Source organism: Salmo salar, chromosome ssa24 (assembly GCF_905237065.1).
Source record: "Salmo salar chromosome ssa24, Ssal_v3.1, whole genome shotgun sequence".
NCBI classification, from domain to species: domain Eukaryota; kingdom Metazoa; phylum Chordata; class Actinopteri; order Salmoniformes; family Salmonidae; genus Salmo; species Salmo salar.
Genome location: NC_059465.1, coordinates 15,928,497 through 15,943,530, shown reverse-complemented (window position 1 = coordinate 15,943,530; position 15,034 = coordinate 15,928,497). Strand labels below are relative to the sequence as shown.

The window sequence follows — 15,034 nt, the reverse complement described above, 5'->3', positions numbered from 1 at the left end:
GTCTCAGTTTGAGTCAACTCAACTGTAAATGTTACTGCTCTGTCTCTATCATGTCAAATAAGGGAGCAATAGCACAATGGACAAGAAACTGACCAGTACCTTATGTTGCTTTATCTTTTCTTTTGAGTTAGAGCCGTGACAATGATGGTTGACAGTTATAGTTTTATACATGTTTATTACTTGATAACAATCTCATTAATATATGCCTATATCAGCCATGCTTAATTTAATGTTTACAATTGAATACAAATGTAGAACAATTCACATTTTTGTTCAAGATTGATTGCTTTTTCTCTATAGACATGGAATGTATAATAAGTTAAGGGCTTCATGTGACAGGTGGTTTCAGGTCGATACTGGGTTTCTTCAGCCTCCCCTTAGACGGAGCGTCAGATGGATGGTGCTTTGATTTCTGATGTTGTAGTACTCCAGCGTCTGGCAATCCTCGAGCTGCCTACCCTCATGAATCAGCCTCTGTTGGTTGGCAGGGACTCCCTCCTTGTTTTGTACCTTGGCTTTGAACTGGGTTACAGTCTCACCAGGCACCACATCATATGTGTGTGTCTGGCCCTTTTCGTTTTTCAGGAACACCTGGATAGGAGCGGGCTCCGTAATCAGCACCATCACTTTAGATCCTGAATGCAGGCCGTAGTCGCTCAAAGTTTTTGAATCATCGCTGAGACTGATGTTGCTCCCATTGACACCTAACAGCCTCTGCTTTGTTGTGGCCACTTTAAAGTGTTCTTCAATCAAACTCTTGAGAGACCCCACAGTGGTGTGTGGCTGAACTGTCAGGGGAAGTGAGTTCCCGTTCAAAAGTGTTATAGTGAGTTCCATGATAGATATCTGAAAGAGGATGTAATGTATTATTTATTTGGCCTTACATTAGCATAGCTCAATGTTTTGAATGAATTCATTTAGTAACACAGGTGTAATGCTTTATAACTTGTTAAAAGCATGTATGATCCTTATAATAAGGCTAACAATATGTAATGTTTTGTCTCTAGCCAACATTTCAGCTGACTCAACTGGCTGGTATATAATGAGAATCATTATGAGATGATTGAAAGACATAAGGGAGTCATACACACTCATGACAAGTTATACTGTACAATGCATTATAACTTTTATATTTACCTACAGGCTTTAACATTACCATTTGTTCAGCCCATTGTAATAACTAACAAATTATAAGATAATTTGCTTGATATGCTGTTAAGCTTTTTTCTCCAGTACATTTCTGTAAGATAGGCCTGTTGTAGCTTAATAATAGAAAATGACTTACATGTTCAGTAGATATTGTTGAGGAGTTGTTGTGAAGTCTTGCAAGTTTGTTTTAAGAAATACTGTTGGTAAATCCGTATGCTGACAATTGAAACTCATCCGATGAAAGATGATGATAGCTCTGTCAGTGTACATCTGAGCAGTCTATTTAACATCTGATCTGCCCCGCCCCGCCCCTCAAATTGAGATTCGTTTTTCCCTCGCTGCCTCGCAGGTTTCGGTTTCCATTATAAAATAATGATATAGTCGGCTGCTGTTTGCAGAAAGTTGAGTGCAATAAATTGTTTCTTTGATATTTCCCAATGACAACTTGCCCCCATTCAAAGTATTCCCAATTTTGATTTAATTGATGCATATCACACTGAAATTCACAAAGATCACTCTAGCTCAGGGGTGTCAAACATTCGGACCGCGAGGGGTTCCAATCCGGCCCGCCGGTGACTAAAAATGAAACTACAGTTTCTTGACTGTCTGTCCAGCTCTCTAATAATCGCTAGACAGCCGGGGAGCATCGACAATTCATAATTTTGAGGCAAGGAAATATTTTTCTTTAGACGTCAGTACCGCCCTCCAGACGTCATTGAAGACCGAATGCGGCCTTAGGGGTAAAATGAGTTTGACACCCCTGCTCTAGACCATCCCATATAATTCATTATTCTAAACCGGGGTAGGCAACTATATAGATTCAGCCACCGGTCGATTTTTGTCGGAGGGGATGATCCAGATGCCAGAACATAATTATAATAATTTGTACACTGCAAATTGACTACAACGAGCCAAAAATTAGATTGTATTTAAAAATAGAAATAATTTCATACTTTGATTACATTGAAACACGATCACATCTAGTTTTCTGTTCGTGGAAGTACTTGGTGAACAGATTTCTGCATAGTTCCTGGTGATTGTAGTCTTTTTTTGACCAGAAACTTTGGGGGGTCCGCCTGTTGGCCCGCAGTCCGCCTTTTCCCGAACCCTATTCTAGATCATTCCCTATCATTGAACCAGGTTCTAGATCATTCCCTATCATTCTAGAGAATTCCCTATTTTTCAACAAAGATATGTCAAACACCAGAAAGGAAAGAGAAACCTAATGTCATTATCAATGAAACCCAACCTCATTGGGAAAACCCAGGCACAGATGATACTAACAATGATGAGGAATTGCAGGTACCTTGTGATACGTCAGACATACACCTTTGTGAGTGCAGAGGGAGTTTTGTTAACAGCAATACAAATAAAAAGACTATTCCCTGCCTCATCATTCCCAAAATGATATCAACACATGTTTATATTGTCAGTAGTTGAATCATGTCTTTCAGACTACACATCTTAGTCAGACTGTACCCAAAGTTATTCAGCCGTATGTTCTCTAGTACAAACAGTAACCAGTGGAAGTACAGTAACTTCTATATTCTCCAGTAACTTATGTTCTCCTCTTTTATTTCTACCTCTATGGATATTTCCAGGGGTCAATGACCTCTGTGCATTTTACTGATGTAATTCTAATGAGTCAGACACCTTTCACCACTGATGTCCTGTTAGTAAAATACAAAGTCATTTTACATTACAGATGTGCCTTGAGTTAGAATTCTTGGTCATTCTAATTTCTGTCATAAGCAATGAGAGCAGAGAACGCTTGGGTGTTTATATTTTTAGCCATATGACTTAGCAGCAATTACAGTCATGGCGTAAGATGCTCCAATTTAACTAAAAAAGCAGATTGGGAAGGTATACCAAAGAAAATGTATTGCATACTTACACTACAACAGTGATTCTCAACTAGGGAGCCTCAGACTTTTCAAGGGGCCTGGGGGGACAACAATTTTCAGGCTGACGCTATTTGCATGTGTCGTGTCTTTGGCTATGCCGAATTAAGTGATATGACATGCTAACTTATAAAATGATTTCTCTGTAATTAATATTACCTGATTAAGCTAATCATGTAAATGTAATTAACTAGAAAGTCGGGGCACCACGGAAGAACATTTATAGAGCCGTTATCTTCCGAATAAACTCTTAAAATACTTAGTAATATTTTACATCGATAGCAGTCAATATTAACCCTTATCTTATTTTCAGTCTCATAATGAAAGTTGTAAATTCTTGGCTATCTTCACGAACCCTGGCTAACAAGTTGAATCAGCAATACAAAATTGGGTTTAATTATTTATTTACTAAATACCTAACTAATCACACAGAATTACAAATACACAGAATACAATGATGTCATACAGAATTCACCCCTGGTGAACGGAACCTGTATGAAAGCTGGTTACACAAAGGAAAGGGGGTTGGGCTTGAATGAAAGAGCGGGAAGATTTAGGAACACAGAAACAGCAGCTATGCTATCGTAAATACATTATCTTATGCATTCTAAATTACCGCCCATTTGGAAAAGGAAAATGCAATAAATATTTACTCTGAGCTGCGCTTCGGTAGATTGGTCGTAGATGCTGGCCGGGTTGGCCAACAGATCTTCCTGTTACTCGGAAGAATGTCTCTGGTGGTAAATTGGATACGTGGTGGTATCTTCGTCCGTCTGTTAGACTGGATCCGTCGTCCGTCCTTTCCTAGCCCACGTCCACAGCGGCCGCTGCTAACTCAACGGCTAGGAAGTAGCACTTCTGTAGTGAATAAGCTCAAAGTTCATACCAGTTCATACCATAGCTCACGCCGAGGTTGGCTTAGTTGACATGTGTGTCCTTCTAACGTAGAGGCTGCAGACCTCCCGTACTGGAACTACCTGGTTATCTTTTCGTCAAAGGCTTATATAGTGGAGCGGGGGAAGGATGTGTTTCATCGTTTATAACCCCTGTCTCTTCACAGGGGTGGGCCACTGATCAAGCAGGGCATTTTCCTTATGAAAACCCAATTCTCTCATTTGGAAGCTAAAATTACATTTAATCTCCTAACAAACAATTTCAATATCAAACATTTCAATTGCATAACAATTCCATGTTACTCTGATAACTAGAGAGTGTATACTTTCTCAGGTACCGTTTATGTCGTCCTGTCATCAGTCATAATGTCTAAGGTGACAAGCGAACTGACATACATACTCATTACGTTATCAAGCATATTTCCAACTGGTTTTATTACCAAAATATGGTTCCTTTCCCCATTTGTTTGATGTTCCCAGACTCTCTATATTTAACAGGACAGCAGTCCTTCAGTAGGGTCAGTAAGAGAGGGGAAGGGAGAAAGGTATTTATGGGGGGGGTCATAAACCTTACCCACAGGCCAACGTCATGACACATGACAGGCCTCAAGAAACAAAAACTAAAAACAATCAAACCAAAATAAGTTTTAGTTTGGTACTATTTGAAATACAAAACATGACATGCAGCCGGTAGATGATGGAGGCAGTGTTTTGGAAACGGATGTAACCTTTGAGAATGACGACTGGAAGAAGGCAAGATGGCAAATGACTAGGTGATGTGAGGCAAAAAGAAGGGTGCGAGGTTCAAACCCAAACCGACATCTGCGAAATACAAGCAGAGTACTTTCTTCTGAGTCAAGTACAGGAGAGATAATGCCATGTTCCGCTCCTGAAAACCCTGAGCAGTCGACGGATAGTGAACTCTCTCAAATTGAACCTAACAGAAGTGAAGAGGAAAAACCTGCGCCGACAGGTGAGGTGAAGGCTTCCGAGTCTCACACCAATGATCAGGAAATTGCCTGAGATGACTCTGCCCGGTAGGAGTATGATTCATGGAGAAAGTGGATCCATGCCTTTTGGCCGATCCGTTTGTGGAATCAGGCTGGGTGAAGAGGAAGTTGGGTTCTGTGAATTCGGTCAAAGTATCCAGAAGTGGACTCGCGTTTCCTGACTCGGAACGAGAGCTGTGGCCTGCTTTTCTCTCCGGAGCAGAGCGCAGCCGAAAGGAATGATAACAGGGGTTGTGTTGAGGTGGATCGACTGCATTTGAGGATCCCCCGGTGTCTGTGATGCACGTCGTTTGATGAGACGCAGACCCGGAGGGGAGCGCGAGACTGAGGAGACCCTGTCTGTCCTTCTGAGTTTTCATGTAGAGTGTTTGCCTCCGAAACATGACCCGCCAAGCCGTGCTTCTTAACACCCACCTGCTTAACCCGGAAGCCAGCCACACCAATGTGTCGGAGGAAACACCGTTCAACTGATGACTGAAGTCAGCCTGCAGGCGCCAGGCCCACCACAAGGAGTCGCTAGAGCACGATGAGCCAGGTAAAGCCCCCTCGGCCAAACCCTCCATTAACCCGGACGACGCTGGGCCGATTGTGCACCGCCATATGTTACTCACGGTCACATCCAGTTGTCACACAGCCTGGGTTCGATCCCAGGCTGTAGTGACGCCGCAACACTGCGATGCAGTGCCTTAGACCACTGCGCCACTCAGGAGGCCCAACATGCATCTTTTTTTCAATGTTAAATTGACTGTCATTGAGAAAATAAAGGTTTCATAATGTATTTTTTTCTAACGTCCTTTCTGAATTTCAAAGTAATCCGAGAAGTAATCATGTAGTTTTTCAAAACTATCTGTATTTTCAGTTTACATGTAATCAATTACACCCCAACCCTGTTTGTGGTTGACTCGTAAGAGTATGGGGTTACTTTGATTTGCAAACTATGCCAAGGTAAATGTGCCCTTTGCCAAGATCTTTCCACCTTTCTCTCTGTCTTTTCAATCAATCAGCCTCTGCTCTGAGAACCCCCCTTGTCTTTCCTGACAACAGTTGCTTTTATCATAGTTACGTTGTTTGAATTCACTTAAAGAAAACTTTCTTCAACTCTGACCACCACCATGACAACAAATAAACTGTCTACGTGTTTTTCAGTGGCATTCTCTCGGCCTTGGGAAGTCTTCTATCTCAAGCATTGGAAGCAAAACGAAAGGCCAAAGAAGGGTCCCCAGTGAAGGAGATTGACATTTCAGGACCTGCCCGCTTTGCCATTTATGAGTGGTCATTGAGATGCTCCCGAGTGGTGCAGTGGTCTAAAGCACTGCATCTCAGTGCTAGAGGTGTCACTACAAACCCTGGTTTGATTCCAGGCTGTATCATAGGGGCGCACAATTGGCCCAGCGTCGTTCGGGTTATGCTTTGGCGGGGTAGGCCGTCATTGTAAATAAGAATTTGTTCTTAACTGACTTGCCTAGTTAAATAAAAGTCAAATAAATAATAGTGATTAAAGTCATGTCCAAATCACTTCATTAAGGTTGTTTCTTGTTACAATGTAATCTATTGCAATTTACTGTAAATTGAACACAGCCATGATATTTGCCTTGTTTTTTTCAGGTTGCTCATTACTTTTACCAACTTATGGAGGTGTGATGCCTTCCACTGTTCCCTACTGCATGGTTAAACGCTTCCTCTTGGATCGCCTTATCTTCGCCCCTGCATACCTGCTGGTTTTCTTTTGTGTTATGGACATCCAAGAGGTTAGTCAGCTGCCCCCTTAACAACTCTCCTGCACCATACACCTGAATTAACTCTCACTGCTTGGATCCGATAACCACCAGAATTGGTATTACTCTGTGTGGTTCAAATTTTAAGCAGGGATTGCTTATTAGTCTGTCAGTTTACATTGGCCCTAGTGAAATTATGCAGTACTTCTCTGACAGTTCATTTCCGTTAGTGGTTAATGAATTACTTTACAATCCAGACTATTGTTTATTTATTTAACCTTTATTTAACTGGACAAGTCACTTAAGAACAAATTCTACTGCTAACCTACAAAGCATTACATGGGCTTGCTCCTAGCTATTTTTCCGATTTGGTCCTGCTGTACATACCTATACGTACGCTATGGTCACAAGATGCAGGCCTCCTTATTGTCCCTAGAATTTCTAAGCAAACAGCTGGAGGTAGAAACTTCTCGTATAGAGCTCCATTTTTTGGAATTGTCTGCCTATCTGTGTGAGAGACGCAGACTCTGTCTTGACCTTTAAGTCTTTATTGAAGGCTCATCTTTTCAGTAGGTCCTATGATTGAGTGTAGTCTGGCCCAGGGGTGTGAAAGTGAACGGAAAGGCACTGGAACGACAAAGCGCCCTTGCTGTCTCTGCATGGCGGGTTCCCCTCTCTCCACCGGGATTCTCTGCCTCTAAACCTATTACGGGGCTGAGTCACTGGCTTACTGGTTCTCTTCCATCCCGTGCGCCTAGCCATGTACTGTTATAATCTCAACCCGGCACAGCCAGAATAGGACTGGCTGCCCCTCAGAGCCTGATTCCTCTCTAGGTTTCTTCCTTGGTTCCTGCCTTTCTAGGGAGTTTTTCCTAGCCGCCGTGCTTATACATCTGCATTGCTTGCTGTTTGAGGTTTGAGGCTGGGTTTCTGTATAGTACTTTGTGACATCGGCTGATGTAAAAAGGGCTTTATAAATACATTTGATTTGTTGATTGATTTACAATGACGCCCTACCAAAAGGCAAAAGTCCACCTGCGGGGACTGGGGCTGGGATTAAAAAGTAAATAAAAATATAGCACAAAACACACATCACGACAAGAGAGACACCACAACACTACATAAAGAGAGACCTAAGACAACAACATAGCATGGCAGCAACACATGAAAACACAGCATGGTATCAACACAACATGGCAGCAGCACAACATGGTAGCAGCACAAAACATGGTACAAACATTATTGGGCACAGACAACTATTGTCATGCCTGTACATTCATTTTAATACATTCAAATGCTGTTTTAGGATAAGAGGTGGGCAAACTCCAGGACAAAGTGAATAGTAGTGCCTATACAGGTGAGCAATTCTCATTGGCTTTTCATTCAAGGATGCATACATTTGGAATGTATCGTGGTGCTCTGTTGCCAATCTGTGTTTTTGTGTTTTCAGTTTCAAGTGCTGTTTACCACATTGGTGGCATTATTTTGGAATGCTTACCTTGCATCTGTGAGGAAGTGAAGCCTCCAAAGACATTCTCCCAAATTACTGAATGAAGAGGGCACCGTGTGTGTGTGTGTGTGTGTGTGCCTCAGGAGTTACATAATGTTACAAGGGCTGGCCTGTGAATGCCAGTGCAGCAGTCTGGTACAACCAGGCAAATTAACTGGGGTGGTGCTTAGGACTTCGGTCAAATGCTACACAAGGTGCTACACTAATGAAATCCTAACACATTCATTGTGTTGCTCACATGCAAAATAACTTAGAACTGAAATAATAAGTCTTAATTGTATTCTTACTGATATTTAAAATATTGAATTAATTGAAACACTTGAGTATGCTTCCTTTGTGCCAATGTGTATTTTGGTTTGAGCGATGGTAAATACATGTTACCTATTCTTCATAGATACATATTTATATTTATATAATTTAAGACGAAGCAAAGCAAATGTGCTGTAGGAAATGAATACTAGTAACTGTTTCGGCCTTGAATCAAACTCATTTAAAACCATCTGAACATGCAACGTTTAGGATTTTCATCAGACCATGAAACATTGTGTATATTGCTGACAAGGCCGGCCTGTAGTTTCCCCATGTGGACTGCCTTGTCTCAGTTTGAGTCAACTCAACTGTAAATGTTACTGCTTTGTCTCTATCATGTCAAATAAGGGAGCAATAGCACAATGGACAAGAAACTGACCAGTTCCTTATGTTGCTTTATCTTTTCTTTTGAGTTGGAGCCGTGACAATGATGGTTGACAGTTATAGTTTTATACATGTTTATTACTTGATAACAATCTCATTAATATATGCCTATATCAGCCATGCTTAATTTAATGTTTACAATTGAATACAAATGTAGAACAATTCACATTTTTGTTCAAGATTGATTGCTTTTTCTCTATAGACATGGAATGCATAATAAGTTAAGGGCTTCATGTGACAGGTGGTTTCAGGTCGATACTGGGTTTCTTCAGCCTCCCCTTAGACGGAGCGTCAGATGGATGGTGCTTTGATTTCTGATGTTGTAGTACTCCAGCGTCTGGCAATCCTCGAGCTGCCTACCCTCATGAATCAGCCTCTGTTGGTTGGCAGGGACTCCCTCCTTGTTTTGTACCTTGGCTTTGAACTGGGTTACAGTCTCACCAGGCACCACATCATATGTGTGTGTCTGGCCCTTTTCGTTTTTCAGGAACACCTGGATAGGAGCGGGCTCCGTAATCAGCACCATCACTTTAGATCCTGAATGCAGGCCGTAGTCGCTCAAAGTTTTTGAATCATCGCTGAGACTGATGTTGCTCCCATTGACACCTAACAGCCTCTGCTTTGTTGTGGCCACTTTAAAGTGTTCTTCAATCAAACTCTTGAGAGACCCCACAGTGGTGTGTGGCTGAACTGTCAGGGGAAGTGAGTTCCCGTTCAAAAGTGTTATAGTGAGTTCCATGATAGATATCTGAAAGAGGATGTAATGTATTATTTATTTGGCCTTACATTAGCATAGCTCAATGTTTTGAATGAATTCATTTAGTAACACAGGTGTAATGCTTTATAACTTGTTAAAAGCATGTATGATCCTTATAATAAGGCTAACAATATGTAATGTTTTGTCTCTAGCCAACATTTCAGCTGACTCAACTGGCTGGTATATAATGAGAATCATTATGAGATGATTGAAAGACATAAGGGAGTCATACACACTCATGACAAGTTATACTGTACAATGCATTATAACTTTTATATTTACCTACAGGCTTTAACATTACCATTTGTTCAGCCCATTGTAATAACTAACAAATTATAAGATAATTTGCTTGATATGCTGTTAAGCTTTTTTCTCCAGTACATTTCTGTAAGATAGGCCTGTTGTAGCTTAATAATAGAAAATGACTTACATGTTCAGTAGATATTGTTGAGGAGTTGTTGTGAAGTCTTGCAAGTTTGTTTTAAGAAATACTGTTGGTAAATCCGTATGCTGACAATTGAAACTCATCCGATGAAAGATGATGATAGCTCTGTCAGTGTACATCTGAGCAGTCTATTTAACATCTGATCTGCCCCGCCCCGCCCCTCAAATTGAGATTCGTTTTTCCCTCGCTGCCTCGCAGGTTTTGGTTTCCATTATAAAATAATGATATAGTCGGCTGCTGTTTGCAGAAAGTTGAGTGCAATAAATTGTTTCTTTGATATTTCCCAATGACAACTTGCCCCCATTCAAAGTATTCCCAATTTTGATTTAATTGATGCATATCACACTGAAATTCACAAAGATCACTCTAGCTCAGGGGTGTCAAACATTCGGACCGCGAGGGGTTCCAATCCGGCCCGCCGGTGACTAAAAATGAAACTACAGTTTTTTTACTGTCTGTCCAGCTCTCTAATAATCGCTAGACAGCCGGGGAGCATCGACAATTCATAATTTTGAGGCAAGGAAATATTTTTCTTTAGACGTCAGTACCGCCCTCCAGACGTCATTGAAGACCGAATGCGGCCTTAGGGGTAAAATGAGTTTGACACCCCTGCTCTAGACCATTCCATATAATTCATTATTCTAAACCGGGGTAGGCAACTATATAGATTCAGCCACCGGTCGATTTTTGTCGGAGGGGATGATCCAGATGCCAGAACATAATTATAATAATTTGTACACTGCAAATTGACTACAACGAGCCAAAAATTAGATTGTATTTAAAAATAGAAATAATTTCATACTTTGATTACATTGAAACACGATCACATCTAGTTTTCTGTTCGTGGAAGTACTTGGTGAACAGATTTCTGCATAGTTCCTGGTGATTGTAGTCTTTTTTTGACCAGAAACTTTGGGGGGTCCGCCTGTTGGCCCGCAGTCCGCCTTTTCCCGAACCCTATTCTAGATCATTCCCTATCATTGAACCAGGTTCTAGATCATTCCCTATCATTCTAGAGAATTCCCTATTTTTCAACAAAGATATGTCAAACACCAGAAAGGAAAGAGAAACCTAATGTCATTATCAATGAAACCCAACCTCATTGGGAAAACCCAGGCACAGATGATACTAACAATGATGAGGAATTGCAGGTACCTTGTGATACGTCAGACATACACCTTTGTGAGTGCAGAGGGAGTTTTGTTAACAGCAATACAAATAAAAAGACTATTCCCTGCCTCCTCATTCCCAAAATGATATCAACACATGTTTATATTGTCAGTAGTTGAATCATGTCTTTCAGACTACACATCTTAGTCAGACTGTACCCAAAGTTATTCAGCCGTATGTTCTCTAGTACAAACAGTAACCAGTGGAAGTACAGTAACTTCTATATTCTCCAGTAACTTATGTTCTCCTCTTTTATTTCTACCTCTATGGATATTTCGGGGGGTCAATGACCTCTGTGCATTTTACTGATGTAATTCTAATGAGTCAGACACCTTTCACCACTGATGTCCTGTTAGTAAAATACAAAGTCATTTTACATTACAGATGTGCCTTGAGTTAGAATTCTTGGTCATTCTAATTTCTGTCATAAGCAATGAGAGCAGAGAACGCTTGGGTGTTTATATTTTTAGCCATATGACTTAGCAGCAATTACAGTCATGGCGTAAGATGCTCCAATTTAACTAAAAAAGCAGATTGGGAAGGTATACCAAAGAAAATGTATTGCATACTTACACTACAACAGTGATTCTCAACTAGGGAGCCTCAGACTTTTCAAGGGGCCTGGGGGGACAACAATTTTCAGGCTGACGCTATTTGCATGTGTCGTGTCTTTGGCTATGCCGAATTAAGTGATATGACATGCTAACTTATAAAATGATTTCTCTGTAATTAATATTACCTGATTAAGCTAATCATGTAAATGTAATTAACTAGAAAGTCGGGGCACCACGGAAGAACATTTATAGAGCCGTTATCTTCCGAATAAACTCTTAAAATACTTAGTAATATTTTACATCGATAGCAGTCAATATTAACCCTTATCTTATTTTCAGTCTCATAATGAAAGTTGTAAATTCTTGGCTATCTTCACGAACCCTGGCTAACAAGTTGAATCAGCAATACAAAATTGGGTTTAATTATTTATTTACTAAATACCTAACTAATCACACAGAATTACAAATACACAGAATACAATGATGTCATACAGAATTCACCCCTGGTGAACGGAACCTGTATGAAAGCTGGTTACACAAAGGAAAGGGGGTTGGGCTTGAATGAAAGAGCGGGAAGATTTAGGAACACAGAAACAGCAGCTATGCTATCGTAAATACATTATCTTATGCATTCTAAATTACCGCCCATTTGGAAAAGGAAAATGCAATAAATATTTACTCTGAGCTGCGCTTCGGTAGATTGGTCGTAGATGCTGGCCGGGTTGGCCAACAGATCTTCCTGTTACTCGGAAGAATGTCTCTGGTGGTAAATTGGATACGTGGTGGTATCTTCGTCCGTCTGTTAGACTGGATCCGTCGTCCGTCCTTTCCTAGCCCACGTCCACAGCGGCCGCTGCTAACTCAACGGCTAGGAAGTAGCACTTCTGTAGTGAATAAGCTCAAAGTTCATACCAGTTCATACCATAGCTCACGCCGAGGTTGGCTTAGTTGACATGTGTGTCCTTCTAACGTAGAGGCTGCAGACCTCCCGTACTGGAACTACCTGGTTATCTTTTCGTCAAAGGCTTATATAGTGGAGCGGGGGAAGGATGTGTTTCATCGTTTATAACCCCTGTCTCTTCACAGGGGTGGGCCACTGATCAAGCAGGGCATTTTCCTTATGAAAACCCAATTCTCTCATTTGGAAGCTAAAATTACATTTAATCTCCTAACAAACAATTTCAATATCAAACATTTCAATTGCATAACAATTCCATGTTACTCTGATAACTAGAGAGTGTATACTTTCTCAGGTACCGTTTATGTCGTCCTGTCATCAGTCATAATGTCTAAGGTGACAAGCGAACTGACATACATACTCATTACGTTATCAAGCATATTTCCAACTGGTTTTATTACCAAAATATGGTTCCTTTCCCCATTTGTTTGATGTTCCCAGACTCTCTATATTTAACAGGACAGCAGTCCTTCAGTAGGGTCAGTAAGAGAGGGGAAGGGAGAAAGGTATTTATGGGGGGGGTCATAAACCTTACCCACAGGCCAACGTCATGACACATGACAGGCCTCAAGAAACAAAAACTAAAAACAATCAAACCAAAATAAGTTTTAGTTTGGTACTATTTGAAATACAAAACATGACATGCAGCCGGTAGATGATGGAGGCAGTGTTTTGGAAACGGATGTAACCTTTGAGAATGACGACTGGAAGAAGGCAAGATGGCAAATGACTAGGTGATGTGAGGCAAAAAGAAGGGTGCGAGGTTCAAACCCAAACCGACATCTGCGAAATACAAGCAGAGTACTTTCTTCTGAGTCAAGTACAGGAGAGATAATGCCATGTTCCGCTCCTGAAAACCCTGAGCAGTCGACGGATAGTGAACTCTCTCAAATTGAACCTAACAGAAGTGAAGAGGAAAAACCTGCGCCGACAGGTGAGGTGAAGGCTTCCGAGTCTCACACCAATGATCAGGAAATTGCCTGAGATGACTCTGCCCGGTAGGAGTATGATTCATGGAGAAAGTGGATCCATGCCTTTTGGCCGATCCGTTTGTGGAATCAGGCTGGGTGAAGAGGAAGTTGGGTTCTGTGAATTCGGTCAAAGTATCCAGAAGTGGACTCGCGTTTCCTGACTCGGAACGAGAGCTGTGGCCTGCTTTTCTCTCCGGAGCAGAGCGCAGCCGAAAGGAATGATAACGGGTTGTGTTGAGGTGGATCGACTGCATTTGAGGATCCCCCGGTGTCTGTGATGCACGTCGTTTGATGAGACGCAGACCCGGAGGGGAGCGCGAGACTGAGGAGACCCTGTCTGTCCTTCTGAGTTTTCATGTAGAGTGTTTGCCTCCGAAACATGACCCGCCAAGCCGTGCTTCTTAACACCCACCTGCTTAACCCGGAAGCCAGCCACACCAATGTGTCGGAGGAAACACCGTTCAACTGATGACTGAAGTCAGCCTGCAGGCGCCAGGCCCACCACAAGGAGTCGCTAGAGCACGATGAGCCAGGTAAAGCCCCCTCGGCCAAACCCTCCATTAACCCGGACGACGCTGGGCCGATTGTGCACCGCCATATGTTACTCACGGTCACATCCAGTTGTCACACAGCCTGGGTTCGATCCCAGGCTGTAGTGACGCCGCAACACTGCGATGCAGTGCCTTAGACCACTGCGCCACTCAGGAGGCCCAACATGCATCTTTTTTCAATGTTAAATTGACTGTCATTGAGAAAATAAAGGTTTCATAATGTATTTTTTCTAACGTCCTTTCTGAATTTCAAAGTAATCCGAGAAGTAATCATGTAGTTTTTCAAAACTATCTGTATTTTCAGTTTACATGTAATCAATTACACCCCAACCCTGTTTGTGGTTGACTCGTAAGAGTATGGGGTTACTTTGATTTGCAAACTATGCCAAGGTAAATGTGCCCTTTGCCAAGATCTTTCCACCTTTATCTCTGTCTTTTCAATCAATCAGCCTCTGCTCTGAGAACCCCCCTTGTCTTTCCTGACAACAGTTGCTTTTATCATAGTTACGTTGTTTGAATTCACTTAAAGAAAACTTTCTTCAACTCTGACCACCACCATGACAACAAATAAACTGTCTACGTGTTTTTCAGTGGCATTCTCTCGGCCTTGGGAAGTCTTCTATCTCAAGCATTGGAAGCAAAACGAAAGGCCAAAGAAGGGTCCCCAGTGAAGGAGATTGACATTTCAGGACCTGCCCGCTTTGCCATTTATGAGTGGTCATTGAGATGCTCCCGAGTGGTGCAGTGGTCTAAAGCA

General features: G+C 41.7%; 2 protein-coding genes across 2 annotated transcripts; both read right to left on the bottom strand.

Annotated features, from left to right (window-relative positions):
- Window positions 1-158: 158 nt before the first annotated feature.
- On the bottom strand, window positions 159-1,700 carry LOC123730400 (polyubiquitin). Its single transcript, XM_045706894.1, has 2 exons — window positions 1,286-1,700; window positions 159-846 (listed from the first exon to the last, which is right to left on the bottom strand). The coding sequence occupies exon 2, from the start codon at window positions 835-837 to the stop codon at window positions 367-369; it is 471 nt and encodes a 156-aa protein (XP_045562850.1). The 5' UTR covers window positions 838-846; window positions 1,286-1,700; the 3' UTR covers window positions 159-366.
- A 7,231-nt stretch (window positions 1,701-8,931) lies between these two features.
- On the bottom strand, window positions 8,932-10,301 carry LOC123723891 (polyubiquitin-like). The gene is made up of 2 exons (XM_045706719.1): window positions 10,059-10,301; window positions 8,932-9,619 (listed from the first exon to the last, which is right to left on the bottom strand). Exon 2 carries the CDS (start codon window positions 9,608-9,610, stop codon window positions 9,140-9,142), a length of 471 nt encoding a protein of 156 aa, XP_045562675.1. The 5' UTR covers window positions 9,611-9,619; window positions 10,059-10,301; the 3' UTR covers window positions 8,932-9,139.
- Between the last annotated feature and the right edge of the window lie 4,733 nt (window positions 10,302-15,034).

What these genes read in the sequence shown, in the direction of transcription:
- LOC123730400 (XM_045706894.1), bottom strand. Translation starts at nt 837, where the DNA reads ATGGAACTCACTATAACACTTTTGAACGGGAACTCACTTCCCCTGACA.
- LOC123723891 (XM_045706719.1), bottom strand. Translation starts at nt 9,610, where the DNA reads ATGGAACTCACTATAACACTTTTGAACGGGAACTCACTTCCCCTGACA.